The sequence below is a fragment of the Sinocyclocheilus rhinocerous genome, unplaced genomic scaffold, assembly GCF_001515625.1.
Source record: "Sinocyclocheilus rhinocerous isolate Xijiao unplaced genomic scaffold, SAMN03320098_v1.1 scaffold1269, whole genome shotgun sequence".
In the NCBI taxonomy this organism is placed as follows: domain Eukaryota; kingdom Metazoa; phylum Chordata; class Actinopteri; order Cypriniformes; family Cyprinidae; genus Sinocyclocheilus; species Sinocyclocheilus rhinocerous.
In genome coordinates this window covers 88,123-108,035 of record NW_015664194.1, presented here as the reverse complement: position 1 = coordinate 108,035, position 19,913 = coordinate 88,123, and the positions used below count along the sequence as shown (strand labels likewise).

The 19,913-nt window shown below is 36.0% G+C and overlaps 2 protein-coding genes across 2 annotated transcripts in view; one reads left to right on the top strand and one right to left on the bottom strand.

The window, feature by feature from the left end:
• Window positions 1-6,826, bottom strand: part of LOC107729883 (tuftelin-like) — a 20,308-nt gene extending 13,482 nt beyond the window's left edge. The window contains exons 1-2 of the mRNA XM_016540609.1: window positions 6,768-6,826; window positions 63-160 (exon numbers count right to left, since the gene is read on the bottom strand). The gene's annotated coding sequence lies outside the window, so the exon portion shown is untranslated. The remainder of the gene's footprint in view (window positions 1-62; window positions 161-6,767) is intronic.
• A 5,161-nt stretch (window positions 6,827-11,987) lies between these two features.
• Window positions 11,988-19,076, top strand: LOC107729874 (interferon-induced very large GTPase 1-like). The gene is made up of 5 exons (XM_016540598.1): window positions 11,988-12,048; window positions 12,357-12,602; window positions 13,364-13,639; window positions 13,747-14,019; window positions 14,407-19,076. Exons 1-5 carry the CDS (start codon window positions 11,988-11,990, stop codon window positions 19,074-19,076), a joined length of 5,526 nt encoding a protein of 1,841 aa, XP_016396084.1.
• The last annotated feature ends 837 nt before the right edge of the window (window positions 19,077-19,913 follow it).

Sequence of the window (19,913 nt, the reverse complement as noted above, 5' to 3'; positions counted from 1 at the left end):
ATATATATATATATATATATATATTTATATATATGTCTGTATATGGAGGAAAAAGTGTATACCTATAAGATTTCTTATAGGAAGTCTCAACGATCCGATTCTGTAGTTGTGCAGTGACTCCTGCGATCTTTCTGTTTGTGCAGTGACTGCTGCGATATTTCTAAGTGGAAAAAAAGAGGAAAGAATGAGGGTGTGAAGAACAGATAATTAGAGAAAATGGGATTAGGAGGGAGACATGTTTCCAAAAGGCAATTTAGACAAAATAAAAGCCCAATTATGTTTATGTAATCTCCACAGCAAACAGTCCCATGTAATGAAAATAATGGAAACATATGTACACCTTTATTTCTATGGCAGACAAAAATCCTACTTTAAGGCTATGAGACATTGTGAAAATGAAAGTTCAAAAGAAGTGAAAGCTCAACAAAAAAAAGAATGGGGGAAAACATCATATTACGTAATTGAGTACTTAATCCGGCAATTTAAAGGTGATGTAATCTTTTATGCAGACAAGAATGAGTACGGTATTAGTAGGCCGATTTCCCAGAAAGAGCATAAACGCTGTGACACTATTGAAAACATTGACATGTTTTTGTCTGAGTATCACAACCAGCCCTAAACATCACCAATGTCTCAACCAGTGACACTAGTTTTGGGACAAGACTACCTGTTTGTCCAACCAATGGTAGACAGAGGGAACGTTTGGGAAACCTTTACGGAAACAGTCGTTATTTTTGAAAAGCTCAATACATATCAAACTGTCTCGCTTTCAAAATGTCAAAACTGATTTATGAGTCATGACAAAGCATTTACAATTGCAAACAAAGGTTTATTAATGTATTTAATCTGTGGTTTACTGCAAATAAGCTTGTTTCTGCAGACAATCAAGTAACATCCGTTCTGTACAGTCGAGAGGAAGTGATTACATCTAACCGAGTCAACAAGTCCATGCAGGAGAACAAGAGAAGAAAGGGGTTTGATCCTCTGGGATGTGACCACAGACAGCAGAAAGAGATACTGAATAAAAGTGAGATCACTCGCGCAGACTGCTGATTCACTCCACTTCCAGCTACACCAGATACCAGTGAAGGGTGGAGGCGCGCTGGAGAGCGTCTGTGTAAACATATGGCAAGCCTTGTATGGGAGGTGTAGTGGCTGTATGTGGCTTTACCAGGTTAGTATGAGCTGCCTCTGTGAATTTTATGATCCAAGAGATAAGAACACCTTTTGGGGATTAGCGTCTAAGTGTAATGCTTATTCTAGTGTGTCATTGCCGTCTGGGTCACTGCTGTGTGTGAAATACCACAAATGTTAAACACACAGCACGAATGTAATAGCACACTACAGGTCAACTTAATTATCTGCTGACCAGGTTAATAAAAGCTACAACTGATACAATGACTAGCTTTTCATTGAAATGCTGTAATGCTGTTGTGGATGTGAATTATACTGTATAATATATTAAATGTATATTACTAATTAAAATTAATTAAAAGTGACAGTAAAGTCATTTATAGTGTTACAAATGTTTTCTATTTCAACTGTTCGTTTGAATCAAAATATATGATTAATCAAATTATCCTGAAAAAAAAAAAAAGAATCAGTTTCCACAAAAATATTAAGCAGCACATTGATAATAATAAGAAATGTTTCTTGAGCAGCAAAATCAGTATATTAGAATGAATTCTGAAGATCATGTGACACTGAAAACTGAGTAATGATGCAGAAAATTCAGCTTTGCATCACAGGAATATAATTACATTTGAATATACATTAAAATAGGAAATGGTTGCTGTTTTTGCTAAATTTTTTGATCAAATAAATGCAGCCTTGGCAACAACAACAAATTTTACCGACCTGAAACTTTTGAACATGTGTTTATTTCTGATATACATTTTTTTATTATTTTGTTTTTAAAAAATCCTAAATATAATTATTTTATTGAATTCAATATAAATGTGCCAACTTGCCACATATATTGCTGCCCTATATAAAAATAATGTTATATATAAAATAAACATAAAAAAATATAATAACTCTTTGTTTGTTCTTTATATTTAAAATGTATTAAATTGCATATTAATTTGATAATATTAATTAAATATTTACATTTCATTAATTTTATTGTTACATGTTTTTTTGTTGTTGTTTTTTTTACATTTATTAAAAATGATTCTTTCTAAGGGCAATCAAATAGTTATAAAAGAAAAGCATGGCCCATGCAATTTAACATAACTTACTATAACTTAGTGACCACTTATGGCTATATAAGTCTTGCAGTTTGCCGGGGGTTCTTTTTCTTTTATAATGAATTTACTTATTTTGACCATGCACCTGCCTCGAATTTCCAGGACTTTCATTCCTATGATATGTAAATCCGTCTGTATTCATCTGCTTTGTGCTTCTGTAATTCTTTGTGTGCCCACACATGAAAAGCAGCACACATGTGCATATGCATAAAAGCTTTAGAAGTTGCACTGAAAAATCATCAGCCCTGGCATGTTTTATCCTCGCAGGCAGATTGAAGGGGATGTGTGCAAGATCAGAGAAAGAACAACAGCCTCGGGGTGAATCTGCAAACTGACACGCACGGCACATAAATACTCAGAGTACAGCAGTTTTGAAAAAGAACACTTCAAACTTGACAGAAAAACATGCAGCCTGACAATGAAAAGAAAAAGTGCATTCTGGGGAGAAAAATAAACTTTTAATCGAGCACTGCCACTCCCCATGCACCTCGCAAACAAGACTTAAATGTTCTTTTTTTTTTGAGTGCACACACCCTCTCATTACCTTGAACATCTGTCATGCATCACTTTGCATTTGTCATCATCACTGATTCTGAATCTGGTTAATAGTTTGTAGCCTAATGGTTTATTCTTGGTGCCATTAGATCGCTGGCCCAGTCCTTTGATACACAGTTACCCTCAATGAAAGACATGAGCATGCACTTACAAACAAACACATTCAATTCTGCATTTGACGTCAGGCTTTTATGAATAAGGAAGAAATGGTCTTCACATGATGAAATACCAAGCTCCTATTTGCATACATAAGTAGTTTTAGGCATTTGAACAGGAATTGTTGCAATGCTAAATTGACCTGTATCTCTATACATTCACTAACAACTCAACCAGATCACAAAATAGCTGTTCTAAATAGTGAAGAGAACAGCATGAACTTTCAAACAGACTCTTTGTATTGAATCCAACCTGCAGGCTTCTGTACGGTACACTTGACACTGTGCAACTTCTATATATAAGTATTGTCCTCCTCAGCTCACAGACAAGCTGTTTGGGATGAGCTTTAGTTCATCATGTGACTTTCTCATCACCACCAGTTTTTGGTGGTTATCAGTGCATTACAATGGTTCAAAACAGATTTTAGTACTTAAATATGTTGGTTTATTAACATTACATCAGTTAATGAAATACGGTATTTTATTGTGAATTTAGATTAAGTCTGTAAAACCTAAAATGTTGCTACCATATTTTTTACGGTGAAGTTCTGGCAACCACAGCTGCCGGTGTTTTACTGTAAATGTCACAGATTTTTTTTTACAGTGTAGCCTCCACGGCATTAAATCAGTCCGGAGGTGTCCCATTACATAAGCCAGGACACGGAGACGAGAAATGTGGGAGAAAGCCCTGCAGTTTGCTTTGGAAAACCTGATACGCCAAAATAACAGACAAGTTCTGACCAGGCTGGGCTATAATGAAGCTTGTTTACTGTAAATGCATGGACACTTAAAGTGATAAAGAACTATAAACAACTTATGTGAACTCAAGATCAAGTATGCATGCATTCAAAATATTCAACAAATATTCAATAATGTATGTTTGTCTGAAACTGTTATGAACAATACTGCAAAGAATTGAAGAGATCAAATATGAAGCTACTTTATTATTTTTTTAGACTTTTCATCTGTTCTATGTGTGCTGCTGATTCTGTCTTATGTGTTGCTTCAAGTTCTGATCCTGTGGAATTTGCTAGAAGGGTACATGCACTTGCTGCTCATTTTCGTACAAGCATGTCTGGCACATCTGCTTGAGCAAGTTAACAGTTAACAGACCAGAAACAGATGGATGGTACTAAAAACAGTGGGTTCCAAAAAATCTGGGAATCTAAACTAAGAATTTAAGAAATAAACCAAAAAAAAAAGTTTAGTATTTTGAGAAAAAAAGTTATGTAAAAAAAAAAAAAAAAAGGATTCTGCACAATTTCTAGATTTCTCTAATTAAATAAGGTAATTTGTGACATTGGGAACAAACCAAATACTATGACATTCTAAAATGTATGATAATTTTGCATACTTAATTTTTCACTCAAATTGTTACATTTAATGAATTAATTTGTAATTATTCTTTTTTTAATTAGAAAAATGCTAAATGAAAGTCCTTTGGAACCCCACTGTATAAAGTGAATTGATGATTCATAAGTGAACAGAAGTGGCAGGAATAATTAAAGATTTAACTTCCAAATTTCACTTAGTAAACATGTACTGACACACACATACACACACATCCATAAACCCTTCAGTTGCAGAACTGAAGTTTACAGAAGGTGCTTGATGCACATCCATACAGTAAAAATCAGCAATACCTGCTGATCTCATTGGAAATCAAGCAGCAATCTTCTGTAATTAATTCAGTCAGCCCAATAAAATCTGTACTTATATGTCATCTCATGCTAATATGCAACCTCTTCTCATGCAATGTTATTAAGCTATCTTATGCAAAAACTTGTTCAGCTTTTGTTCAGTCGGAATGCCGATGTATTACCGTAGGTTCCTCAATGTCATGTTGCGCAACTTTATTGTTGGTAATGAGAAACTCGTTTATCAATTGACATGAATCCAAAAACAACAAAAGCTGATCGTTTAAGTGGAAATACAAATGATAGTGTAAAATTTCCTTGGAGGTTTCTGTCAACGCATGCATGTGGCTAACAAGTAAGGTTTTGTGTTGCAAATTCCTTTTTATGATTTACATATTTCCAAAGTATCAAAGGTTTTGCGCATCAGTATGAAGAAAAGATGCTACAAAAATGCAAATCAAAATTGGTAATGTTAAACTATAGAAGCTTTTTTTCTACTATAATACTCACAACAAAGCCCCAAAAGCTTGGAACATCATGAGGGTGAGTAAATGATGGCAATTTTTTTTTGGTGAAATATCTCTTTGCGCATTCTGAACCGTTCTATCCACCTGCTACACTTCACTTGAATAGCACCCCAAATGTCTTGGCCTCGTGCCCTTAACAGAAACCTGCAAAAATTCCACATATGTGATATATTAATATAAAGAGACAGATTCTTCTTGCATGTGAATTTGTATTGACAAAGGCGACTGCTAGATTTCACACACATATCTCATTCTGAAAGGCCATCTGACACACATCACATCAAGTGAGGTTACCAGCTACCTCCTGCTACACTTCACTTGAATAGCACCCCAAATGTCTTGGCCTCGTGCCCTTAACAGAAACCTGCAAAAATTCCACATATGTGATATATTAATATAAAGAGACAGATTCTTCTTGCATGTGAATTTGTATTGACAAAGGCGACTGCTAGATTTCACACACATATCTCATTCTGAAAGGCCATCTGACACACATCAAAGGCATAAGAAGGTGTTCGGATCCATAAGTGAGGTTACCAGCTACCTCATTTATCCTTTTTAGCAAAAGAAATGACCTCATCTTGCTTCCCAGAGCCACTGTGCATTGTTTGTGCTAAGACATGAGCTAAACTCAATGAGTCAGCAAAGTACATGAATTAGATAATACTGGTCAGAATGGGTCAAATTGGAAGTTCAAATCAGCCATCCTATACAGTTATCATTTGGAAACGGTGCATAAATTTTGGTGGTGCTCTTGACAACAACCTGCAGAATTTGCTAGAAGCAAATCTGCTTGTGAAATTCACATTGTTTTAAATATATTTTGCATACAGGCTACATGGTCTTAAACCTTTAAGCAAATATTTGATTTATATAATAATCATAAATTGCTATATAATAATCAAACTCAATGTGTTTGAAATGGTTGCCATTAAGATTTTATATTTCCACAGTTTTCAGTGGAGTGAGATATGAAATTACACCAATGCCAGCTAATGGGCATAAAGAGAGATAAACTAATGAGTCAGCTTGTTACATTTTGCACACAGAGGAAATGAGCAAACATAGATGGTATCTGATATGCTATATAATCATATAAACTATTATCACCAAACCATGTCACATGGTCAGTCATAAAGTTTCAGTACTTAGTTGGTCCATTTAAAAATCACACAAATATAATCATTGAACATAGCCTAAAATATACACCAAACACAACAGTAAACACATGTTAAGAATATAATTACATGGGAACTTTTGGTTTTTCTGTCCTAGTACAGCTAACACTTATTGGTTAGGACGGAGCGCAGGGAAGCCACAAACATTTTTGTGACATTCTTAAAGCGTACTGTTGAATGCTAAAACAATAGAAACTTTTTCCTCAGAAATATTGGCTATTATTAACTCAACTAAATCACTTAAAATAAAGCCAAGTGCAAACAGAGTTTAGCCTAAAAACAAACTATCACGACCCTCTTCCACTCTCACGAATGAAAAGTAACAAACATCGGAATTTCCCAACTGAATAAGAAAGTAATAAATCTTAATATTTAGTTAAATTCTTTTAAATATCCCTATATGTGGTTTATCATAACTACTGCTCAACAACAGAAATGAATACGAACAAAAGGCGTTCCAGCTTACCTTGCTGAAGATACATGCAGACTCTCTGCTCTGTACTTGCTGCATGTGTTGTTCTGGTGACTCATTTAATGAGAAGGTTCAAGGCTGGGTTTTGCCCATAGACTGTATAAAAACAGGTTTTGCCATAGAAGGCAGGGGTTAGTCTCCAGCGGTGCAGCCCTGCTCCTCCCGCAGCCTTCGCTCGACAGCGCTCTCTACAGGACTGCTGCAGCACGTGCACCATGGAAACCGCAAATGCATCATTATGAGACAACAGTTTTTTTGTGAAGTATCAGAACAATTAAAAACAGTAATGCGCATAATAAAGACAAGGTTACTCTAAGTAACTAATTTAGTCCTTAAATACTCGTAAACATATATGAATTGGATGAATGGATAATTGTAGCCCACTTTCACACTATTTGACATGATGACAGCAGTCATATGTGCAGATTAATAAAAAAGCTCATTTGAAAAGTGAAAAGCGAAAGCATTTCAACTATCTGCATAGGCAGAACTGTACCTGATACAAATACTGTATACTTTATAGTTGCTTTCCATATTGAAATAGTTTTATATATAGGCCTATTTAACTTTTTACTAGCTTCGTACAAGTGACGGGCACTTTTAAGCTTCGAAACATTTCAAAAATCTGAAGGTTCGCAGCTGTATGTTCATTTTTAATTAATGAATTCAATCAATTAAAATATGCATGCGTCTATAATACAAAAGGAGAATGATATTTATTGCTTAATTGACCTAGTTTGCCAACCCCTGCCTAATAACACTATTTAAAAAAACAAATTTTACAGAACTTTTAACATGTAAAGGTATTCAATTATTTGTACAGTAGATTGCATTGAATAGATTACGCATTCATGAAAACATTTGCAATCGCTTTGTAAAAGGTGTCGTTATACATTTTTGGGCTGCATTTACAAAGTTTTGACCAGCAGTTGCTATACCAGCCTGGTGTTTCGGACACATCGAAACAGTGAATCATTTTATGAAGCAAATGGTTCAGAGATTCATAAAGCTCATCCCTGGAACGCTGGAAGAAAGAAAAAAAGCAACGTTCTGCGTGAATGCTATGTAGCTCAGTAGGTTATGGAACAGAGCTAGATTAGCACTGTTCTGTGACAGGATATTGACCCTTGCGGAGTGTGGGATTACTTTACTTTTAAGGTGAAATGGATTACTTTGAAAGGAATGTATCTGTATGTTTGCTTGTTCAAACGGAGCAGAAATGCATCTTTACGCACAATAAGCTTGATTCTGTCTTCATGTTTTGTTTAGTTTTGTTGGCATTTGAGCAAACTGCCAGCACAGCATCACAATAATAACACGACTTGACTGCTTTATCCTAAAATCAATATCATAGCAGATCATTTGCATGCTTCAGTAGTTTTAAAAGAACAGTGTCAGTTACATAACAGCAATGAGCTGAGTGAAGACTCTTGGCCTTAAGACAGCCAGTGTGCATCGTGAGAGCCAGATGTTTGCAAAACAAACAAAGACTGTGTGAGAGACTGTGTGCTCGAAATGTAGCCTATGTGGTTTGCAGATTTCTGTTGAAGTGGTACATTTTTAAAATATAGCCTAATAATATTTTCAAAACTAAAACAATGCATTAAATGTTCTTTGTTGGCCTTGTGGGACAGTATGATTTTTAAAAGAAATTAATATTTGTATTCAGCAAGGATGCATTCAACTGATCAAAAGTGACAATAAATGCATTTGTAATGTTGTGCTACTCTTTTGATGCTACTCTTTCAATTCATCAAAGTATCCTGGAAAACATGTATCACAATTTCCACCAAAATATGAAGAGCAGCACAACTGTTTTCAATATTGATAATAATAAGTTCACTCAGAAATTGCTGGTAAATGAAGAAACAGCAAGTAACACATTGAATTAAACATGAAATTTTAAAGAAGAAAGACTTAAATCGGTATAGTATTTTCTTGTAAAATGTACTCTAACAATATTTGTTTTATTTACAATTTCGATAATATATATGTATATTTTTTACAGTGTAGTATTTCCTTGTAAAACATACTCTGATAATCTTTCACATGAAACTATAATTGCTTGGTTCAATTATTACACAGCATTAAAAAGTGACTATATTGCGTACACAATAGAAGTATATACAGTATATATACAACACAGTGAGTTTCCAGTGACCTCAGTTGTCCTCCTTCTAGCAACAAAGTTACATAATCTTAATAATTTACATAAATAATGTAAATAATAATACACGTATCTTGTCGTCACAAGCTCAGTAAAATCAGTTCACACATGTAAAACTTGAGTAATCCAGCTCAGCTAATGTGTGAGTGAATTTAACCATTTCAGTTGCAAATAGTTAAAACAGTGTTGTTTTCAACTAATAATACATAATACATCTGTATATTACAGTGCAACAAAATTTTTCTCTTTGCTGCATTTGCTTGGTTTGATTTAATTCAGTTGTGGACTGTGGTTCTACATGTTTGAAACTGGTTTTCTTCATCTACATTATTAACAGTAGTTATGATTCATCACTAACACTGGCAAAGAATGCAGGTCAATGACAAGGAATTTTGTTTGCATCATTTACATCTACTTTGGTTACTAATATTACAAAAACATATTACTAGAAATGCATTTAACATGAACCACACTCTCAGAAAAAAAAGCTGTCACAAGGGTGGTACCCTAATGCACAAAAGCCAAAAGGTACGTATTAGTACTTTAAAAGTACATATTACATATCAGTACCTTTTGAAAGGGTACTGCCCCAGTGACCGTTTGTAGCCTGCCTTGTTTATGACAGTATAGTAAAACCCAGTCCGTGAAAGAAAAATAAAATTATTTGCAGTTATTGATTTAATACGTATTTGATGCTGTGAGGATAACGGAGGTACATCACTATTTACACCTACACTACAGATTTTTGGACTTTTGTGTGGATTGTGTTGGTGTTTATTGAGGGACTTTATCAAGAAATTACATCTTCTTAAAAGAAAGAAAGAAAGAGTTCCATTTAGGAACATTTTCAGTCAACACCTATTATACAGTATTCACAGACTTTATGGTTGTTGCAGATTTAATGAGCCAGCAGATGGCGCTGTTGTTGACACTGTGAGAGACAGTGAGGCGGAAGCTGCATGAGGCTTCATTTAACCCAACTCTCCCTAAAATCATCTATATGTTATTAAACATGGACAATGACCTTTATTCTAATACATCACCTCAGCAACTGTCCATAAGGGAAAAAGCAGACATTACATGATAAAGTTACAAAATTACGTTGTGCAACAATTTTTACAATCAGATAGAATTACAACAGTGCATATTGGATATGAATCTGAATACTTCTGAATCATGGGCCAGGCCCGTTTCATCTGGCACAGCGAATTACAACAGTGCATATTGGATATGAATATGAATACATCTGAGTGTCCACAGATATCCTGAAGGCACTCACTCTTTCAACTTAGTGCACTGAGGGAAAGAAATGAATCATGGGCCAGGCCCGTTTCATCTGGCACAGCACTGTCTACGGTAAATAGCGTGATTTTTCATAGTTCAGTCAGAGTGGGTTCATTCTCAGCATGGCTGCAATACTTGGCCCTTGCTGGATGTGTATTTTTGTGGCACTAAGACAACTGGTTTGATGGTTTGTTGCCATTAAATGGAAAATATCTGTGGCACTTTTCAAGAATCTCACGAGAGGACATATTTGCAATACTTTTGTGTACATGTAATTTGAAGGAAAACGTAGTTGAAGCATTTTCTGGAAAAGAGAGCATTAACATTAACCAGAAAACATGAGAACAATACACAGAAATGTTTCCATAGTTCAGATTTCCATTTGCTTTGTCAAATAGGGAAACCAGCACGTAAGTCATGAGTTGATAGTTGATCATGAATGCACACTGCATCTTTTCAAAACTGTTCTCAATAGAAATAGATGTAGGTGATAGAAATAGTTGTAGAAAGTTTATTCATGTGCTTTGATACAGTTTTATTGGCATGCTATCATATATTAAGTGAGCCAATTACACTGTCCAGACAATTTTATTCAGGATTTCTGTCCGTAAAAGGCTAAGATTAAGTATTTTCTCATGAATGATATATGTGATGGCATCACTAATGAAAGACAAGTACTTGTTTTTCTCCAGTCTGGATTCTGTACTTTCTATTAGTTCTGAAATTAAGATTCTGAATATTCAATATTGAATAGATGAGTATTGTGTACATAAGAATTTCAAAATACATTTTAAATTCCTATATTATGCAAGCACTGCCTAATGCGGCATCTGTGTTAAATGATCTTTAGTCAATTTCGTTTTAATTATACTGACACATCAGGATGTTTTGGGCTATAGGTCATATCTAGCACAGATGCTGAGGGGAAAATGTAATTGGCTGTTGGGCATTCAAAAGTGCAGCTTTAAGCTTCCTTCAGCCGTTTGGCAGCTCAGTAAGATCAAATCAATTAAACAAATATAGACATTTTTACTTTAACAGTGTGTTCTCACTGCCAAAAAAATCCTTGAATAAGCTGAAAACATTCTTGTGCCACTGGTTTTGTTCATGATTTTTTATTTGATTTATGTTAATCTTATACTCTTTTCTCAGCATCTTCCTCATGCCTAACATTCAAAAGGTTTCCAGTAACAAGCATAAACCAGTCCAACCAGTGCCCACGACCTTAAACCCCCAAACCCGCACTCTCGTGACAGTAACTGAGCTCATGTAATCAAAACTGAAAGTATTACCTTGGTTGGTGTATATAAATGTCATAGTAAGACAGAGACACAGAGACCATCATTTCGTCTTTGACTCTCAAGGAAGATGCATCTCTTTTAAACCACTGAATGAATGAACCCGTGAGTATTACAGTATATTGTCTTAATCTGAGTTATGTTTTGAACAGTTTTATGCATTTAAAAGTGAACCATGTTCTCCTCTTTTAATTTGATAAATATTTCGCTTTAACAGACTCTTTTGTATACAGAATGCATTAATATTATTACTTATCAAATATGAAAAGCAATATCTTTGATACGCAAATCCTGATCATGCACCCTCCATCTAACCTTAGTACATCTTCCATAAGTAGCCAAATAATCTATTTTGAAAGATGTTGAAAGATTAAATGTATATTATAACTTTAAATGATATTCAGATATGTCAACATTATTATTAAATATTACCCCATAGAAAACTGCCAGATTCTGAAGCAAGAGATGGAGGACCCTAATAAAAGCAGTGGCATTCAAAATGAGGATAAAGAAGAAGAAACTGATGGTATAGATATAAATTCATTATTTCATTATTTAATGTGTTCATACTTTATATCACTTAATAGGATCCCCTTCTATTTGTTTCTGAAGTTTTGAAGTTAATGAATAATTATGTATTATTTGTGTAAGCCTAATGATGAGTTTCCATTTACACCTGGTTCAGATTTCTAACACCTGTTTAAAAACAAAATGTCTCAAAACCTGACATTATATTTTCTATTCTGTTTGGTGACAGTGGCAGACAAATTTCACTTTACCTTTAACAAATGCATTGATCCATAAAGTCTTGAACAAAAATTCGCCCTCCTGCAGGTCACATTAGATTCACTGATGTCGGGCCGCACTCGTTGTGCACAGAATGGGGAGATCCAGATGTGACTGCAAATGCACAACAAAAATTCCAAATCGAATGGAAGAATGAAGAAACAGACTGTACTAAAACAACACATACAAACCATTTTGAGATCAAACAACTTTCACCTGGCACAAGATATAACATCACAGTAGTGGCAATTGAGGACAACAGCAAGAAGAGTTTCTCTGCATCTGTGTGTACAGGTAAACTTATTGCAAACTGCTTACATTTGTCATGTAATTATGATAAAGTACAATTTATATGGAAAACTATACATGATGTATTTTGATTCTTAAGTGTCAAATGAAATTCTGTTTATGTTTACTATAGCATTTCCTTTGATATCTGTCACTGTGCATAGATTAGCTAAGAAAATGGGGCAGACATTTTATCGAAATCTACTTTTTCTCTACCTGTTTTTCTGGGTTTTGCAAGCAAGGATAAAAAAAGATTTTTCAGTTTTCGTAATAGCTGATCCAAAGTCATGAAATTACTATGAGTTGTTATTCTTCATTCTTTGAATATCATCACAGGTTGTATGTTTTAGACGGGCATTCTTTGAGGAAAGATTGCCTGTCAAGTTTGAAAGATTACAGAGATTACAAGAACTTATCTCGTGCTCTGATCTCGACAAATCTGGGAAATATCTTAAAACGTTAAGATAACAACAAAGCAAACTTTTTAGGCTAAATAAATTCATGAAACTATAGTTAAAATAGCATTTTCAGTAGCTTAAAAACATTTACTTTGACAAACCCTTTCATACTAGGCTCCTATTTAAGCAATATCTAACAAGCAATAGTGCTGTTGTTCCAAATAATAAGTGAAGTTCAATAATTTAATTATTGAAAAAAAAAATGGATGACTCGGTGGCTTTGAAAGAATCGTTTGTGTGAATGATTCTTTCATTGGATTGGTCATTATTTGTGTTTACTCATGTATTGTTTTTGTTTTTTTCATGAAGCAATACCGGCACCTGAGAATTTTGAATATATCTCAGAGGATGCAACAACTGTAAGACTAAATTGGACCTCACCTCGGAAAATAGATCCCAGTCTCTACAAATTCCAAGTGATTATGTATAAAAATGGAGAGGAAACAGAATCAATGACCGTCAAATCAAATGTAAATAGCATTGTACTGATAGATCTTCTTCCTGCCACTGAGTACAAAGCTACAATAATCACAAAACTGAATAATGACAAACTTAGTGAACCAGCCGTTTTAATCATCCATACAAGTAAGTGACTGCTTTAGGAGCCTTCTAATTTACATCTAGTAAATTTTTGTAATATTTTTGCCAATATACAAATGGAATTATAAAATGTGTTTTATAATCCTCTACAGAGCCACTCCCACCTGAAAACCTACAGATCAAAAATGAGGCAAGTTCTGTTTATCTGAAATGGACGGATCCTATCATTGATGGCAAGATTCCTCACGTATTCAGAGTGATTTGGAGCAGTGAAGCCAATGCAATGGAATCCCTTACAGAAAAGGCAGAGATTACTGTATCAAGTTTAAAACCAGGAACTGAATATTCCTTCTCTGTCCGCACTTTAGTTGAGTTAAATGGTACAAAACTTGAGAGCTCTCCTGTAAAAATCTCACATCGCACAAGTGAGTTGCTTTTTATTCCTAATCAAATAATAAGGCCAGTATGACCCTGCTGAAAATACCAGCATGAGCATCCATACTAATCTAGGTTGCTTTATGCTGGTTAGGGCCAGTTTGGAGCTTCCTGTAGCTCAAAGAGTAAAGCATGATGCTACTAATGTCAATGTCATGTTTTCAATCCCCAAGAAATGCATGAACTGATCAAATAAGTATCCTGAATGCATTTTTAAATTGTTCAAAGGAACGTTAAAATTGAAAACGAAAACTAGTTATGAAGCTTGTTTGGGGCAGTATATGCCAGTCTTTTCAGCAGAGAAATAATCATATCACGCAATCATTTCTTACCATCATTTGAAACAGATATATAAATGGCATAACTTTGCATTGCAGGCATAACTATGGAATCCTTGTTAAGGGATCTGGGACTACAAAACCACCTGAAGAATAAACTGACTTTAAAGTCTGTGTTGGAATTAAGGAAACCGTCAGATGTGGTTGAAACTGCACATAGTCTTAGATCTTTGCCGTGGCTTTTCCTCAGAAAGCTCATGATGGTCAATTCATCAGCCAGAATTATAAAGTGTGCTTCAAACTGTAACCCTGAAACTTGTGATGAAAGTACCAACATCGATGAAGATCAGAAAGGAATCCATCCACTAGATTTGATCACAGCTCTGTTCCACTGTGCCGATCCTTTCCTCCAGCAAGAAATGGCTCTAAAAATGTCAGTGTGTCAGTTCTCTGTGCCTTTGCTGCTGCCAAACTGTGACACAAATGAGTGCACTCTGATGCTTTGGGCCTTGAGGGACATAACCAAACAGTTTAGATCTCATTCATTGGAAGACGACGGTTTAGAGGAAAGCAGTATTGTGCTGACTGATTTGCCCCTGATCTCTTTCGTCAGACTAGGGAAAAGCAGTATGTCCAAATCTGAGCTCTTGAACAAACTCCTCAGCAACAGACAGCATCATCATGACACTTTTTTCCACAAGGAACTGGAAAATGGGAACATTCCGAGAAAGATCTCTAATGGGCTTGTTGAAATGAGCTGGTATCTCCCTGGGGGAGAGCAATCGAATGACAAATTCAAAGAGCCAGTAGCTGTGGCTAATCTCCGTGGGGATATTTCTGATTTTATGGTCCAGTTCACTTTCCTGAGTCAAACAGCATCTGCAGTTTTTCTGTTCTGTGATGATTTGGAGTCAAATCAGACATTTCTGGAATCTCTGCGAATTAGATCAAAATTGGTTCTGGTTTGCACCACAGACAGTGCAAATTTGGGAGACAATCTGACACAAAGGTTCAAGCCATACTCAGAAATCCTTAGGGATAGAAACATGAATGATTTTAAATTTGTTGAAACACTACAGGAGACTGTTGTTGATATACTTGCAGATTCTGCTAAAATGAGTATTGAGAAGATGTCAAAGATCGCCCCAGATCTGGGGATTATTGTTGATGAAAACAATACCATTTGTCAAAATGCAAAGAAAAGGGCAGACCTGATCACACAAGACATTACAAATATACCAGAATACAAAATGAAGGAACTGTCACTGCAAGACAAAATATGGAAAGAGATATCAAAACTGGAGAAAGAGATGTGTCGCCTCAAGGCAAAGAAACAAAACATTGAGCACTACAAGAGTGAACTTAAATGTCAAATCCAGAAACTGAAAAGGCAACAAGGAAGCAATGACATAAGAGAAACAATATATCAATTCATCTCTGGCCTGAGCTGCTCCCCAGATGAGCAGTTATATTTTGTCAAATGGATGAAAATAAATTTAGATCATCTAACAAGAAAGCACCTATCAAGACTTGATGAGCAGTATAGGGATGCATGTAAGAATGTCACAGAAGATAACGAACATCTCAGAGATCTGGAAAAAGAGATTGCCAGCAGCTCTTTAGGAGTCCAGCACTTCATGAGAGAGTTAAGTCAACTCTATGAATCAACACACTCCCAAAAAAATAGCAAGTATACTGCCATGAAGAAATTGCCAGAAATTTGTGCTCAGTTGATGTTGACTGGGTTTCCTCTAGAACTTATTGATGGAGATGCATCAAACATTCCATTGACATGGATTAGAGATGTGCTTATGGCACTTAACAAACTGACGTCACCTCACAACAGAATACGAGTTGTGACCGTTTTAGGAGTCCAAAGCACTGGGAAGTCAACTCTCCTCAACACAATGTTTGGAGTTCAGTTTGCTGTCAGCAGTGGCAGATGCACGAGAGGCGCCTTCATGCTTCTAATAAGTGTATCTGAGGAATTCAGATCAGAGCTTCAATGTGACTATATCCTTGTTATCGACACAGAGGGATTAAAATCTCTAGAGCTGGCGAAACTAGCTGATAGTTATGAGCATGATAACGAACTTGCTACTGTTGTTGTTGGGCTTAGTGACCTCACTATTGTCAACATTGCCATGGAAAACGCTATAGAAATGAAAGACACTTTGCAAATTGTTGTCCATGCCTTTCTCCGCATGAAGGAGGTGGGGAAAAGGCCCTGTTGTCATTTTGTGCATCAAAACACTGCAGGTGTTGCTGTGCATAGAAACACCTTAAAAGATAGAAAGATTCTCTTGCAGCAGCTAGATAAAATGACACAAGCAGCTGCTAGAATGGAGAAAATTGGTGACAACAAGAAATTTACAGACATTCTAGAGTACAACATTGATAAGAACAACTGGTACATACCTGCATTGTGGCTTGGAGTTCCTCCAATGGCACCTGTTAGTACCAGTTACAGTGAGGAGGCGAGTAAGCTGAAAGACAGCATACTTAACCTTTTTAAGGCAACAAAAGTCCCAGCACAGAATTTCTTGGAATTTGAAGAATGGATACGAAGTCTCTGGAAGGCTGTCCAATTTGAAAACTTCATCTTCAGTTTTCGCAACAGTCTTGTCGCTGAAGCGTACTCCAACCTTTGCGCCGAGTTTAACATTTGGGAATGGGCGTTCAAGAAGCACATGATTGGCTGGTACACAAAGTCTGAAACCAAAATCTCCAACCTGGGTGTAATGTCAGTGCGGTCGAGAAAAGCATTTAATGTTGACAGAGTAGTGGCTGATTTAAAACACGAAGCTACTAATGAGCTTGGCAAACAGGAGAAAAGACTTTTAGATCAAATTGAGCAATACTTTGAAAGAGAGGTGGAACATGTGCACTATGTTGAAAATTACAAGGAGGACTTTTTAAATAGTGCAAGAAGCCTTCGAAGGGAGACTGAGACAGATCTAAGAAACAAACTGGAGAATGCTGTATTGATACAGAAGGGAATTGAAAAGGTGGAGCTTATAAAACAAAATCAAAGGGATACCATGAAAGAAAAAGTGCTCAACTTGATCAGTGCCTGCAAGAATACAGAAAACCTCTCTGATCGACAACTAAATGAGGAATTTAAAAAAATGTGGGATGACATTGTGAAGCAGTTTTCCCTCACAGCCCTACCAAGTTATGATGTGGGGAAGGAAACATACAGATTCTTATATAGCAACTTGGAAACAAAAGGTGGAGCCGTACGTGAGATGCTATCAGATATCAGCAGTCTAGATCAGTGTGGAATTGGACCTTTCTGTGCAACCACTGTAAAAATGAACATATTTAAAAAGCTCAAGAATTCCCTTTGGTCTACGCAGTGGACTAAAAAACCCAATTTCATACAACTGTCATGCGAAAGAATAATAAATGAGAGCACTGTATTAATTTCGTCTAAAACAAGTGCAAAATCAGACTATAACGCTGACATACAAGAACTGTTGCGCTTCATTGACAAGAAATTGGAAGACTGCAAGGATACAGAGATAAACCCTGAAATCGAAGCAGCTCTCAAGATCCACATCTGCGGGATCGCAGCAAGAGCTTTCCAGAAAATGCATGATGACTACATACAGAGTAATGACCCTTTGAAATCCCTCGAAAAGTACAGGGAGCAATGGTTAGCTGACTTTAAAGACCTCTACTACCAGCGAGACCAGTGTCAGAACAAGGCAGAGATGTGTGCCATGAAATGCTTCGCTCCTGCCGTGATGGAATACATCCAGAAGCGTCTTGGACCTGACATTGTGGATGAAATGCTGACAGGTGAAAGGGGCCTTGATTTTAGCACACGATCATTTTTCCAGTTTGCAGTTTTAAAACAACTGCTCCAGGAGGACGACTTCAACAATATTTCTGAGTATGTGCAAAATTATGAGAAGTTTGTAACTGAGTGGATTTCAGAGAAGATCATTGAACATTTTTCAAAGGATGATGCTTTTCTTGAGCTAGAGCTGAAACATTTGAGCACAATTGTCAACCAACTCAAAACAGTCATTGAAAGTGAAAAAACAATGACAAACAACATCTGCAATTTCGTGACCAATGTCTTCGCATGTCTTGATAAAGAGCTGGTCATACCAATTGACACCCTTAGTGGAACTCTGGCTTTAAACAACTCGGACCCTGCTGAGTTTGCAGATTGCTTTACATCATCAATAGACAAAATGCATCAGACTTTAGAAGATCAGCTTCGTAGCGTAAGGGATGTAAGAGCTAAGCTAACCAGACTCTCAGTGAACAGACCTCAAGAGGAGCTCTTCAGCAGAGTATTTGGCTGTGGGAAAATGTGCCCGTTCTGCCGTACACCTTGCGAAGCTGGTGGAAAAAAACACACTGAACATTTTGCCTCCATCCATCGGCCAGAAGGCATTGGTAAAAGTAAGTGGAATGACACAAGAAAACTTGTCACTGACATATGCTCATCTCTTGTTGCTAGTGAAGGGTCATTCCGCTCTAAAGACACAGGATATCAGTGGCATCCAAATAAGGAATACAGACAGATCTATCCTGACTGGAGGATACAGCCTGACACAAGCATTGAGGCCACTGACTTCTGGAAGTACATCTTTGCTAAGTACAATAAAGAATTTGCTAAGAGATGCAATGCTGTACCAGCAGACATACCTGCGGATTGGTATAGGATCTCTGTGCATCAGGCAAACAAATGCTTGGATGATGCATTCTTATTGAATTCACACAAAAATAAAGATGATGGACAATATCAGTAAATAACACAAGTAGAGGTGAAATGGAGAAGCACTGAAATCATGTTCTGTGTTCACAGGCTCAATGACCATGGTTGTGTTTCCCAAAAGCATCGTAACCCTAAGTGGATTGTAGAACTGTTGCCACCAATGGGGTTATGGGAATTTAAAATACTGTACAGCCCAATTTTTTTTTATAACACAAGTAGAGGTGAAATGGAGAAGCACTGAAATCATGTTCTGTGTTCACAGGCTCAATGAAGTGGATTGTAGAACTGTTGCCACCAATGGGGTTATGGGAATTTAAAATACTGTACAGCCCAATTTTTTTTTAATGTTACTATTAAACATCTTTTGGAAAAAACAAAATGAATGATCTTTTGTAACATGGTTAACAGTCACTTATGTCTCTGTACCAAATCAAGCTTTAGAGTAGCTGAGAAATTTCTCAGGGTAAACACACTGGTTCTGGCAAATAATTTGCACTGTATGTACAGTGTCAGCATAAAATTTGAAATGTTTTATGATTTTACAGTTGCCATTCTAATCATTTACTGAATATAGTTATAGAAGTATTCTTATAAACAAAAACCAATAAAGCTCTTAATCGTCATTATTTTGGTCTCTGAAGTCCAACATTTTGGAGTTGAAAACACTGACTTATATGTTTCATAATATAAAGCACTCATCCATATGCATGTACACATAGTTCATTTTGTCAAAGCATTAATGGTCAAAAAGTTTCTTGACATCAAGAACTGAAATCCTAAACAATAAAAAGAGTTCACTTAAAGGCTAAACCTATATTTTAAGTACAACCTAACACTGATGAATAAAAATGTTTGCCATTTATGGTAAAAA

What these genes read in the sequence shown, in the direction of transcription:
- LOC107729874 (XM_016540598.1), top strand. Translation starts at nt 11,988, where the DNA reads ATGGAGGACCCTAATAAAAGCAGTGGCATTCAAAATGAGGATAAAGAA. An exon ending in TAAAGAAGAAGAAACTGATG is followed by an intron (nt 12,049 to 12,356) that starts GTATAGATATAA and finishes GCCCTCCTGCAG; the next exon opens with GTCACATTAGATTCACTGAT. An exon ending in CGTTTTAATCATCCATACAA is followed by an intron (nt 13,640 to 13,746) that starts GTAAGTGACTGC and finishes AATCCTCTACAG; the next exon opens with AGCCACTCCCACCTGAAAAC.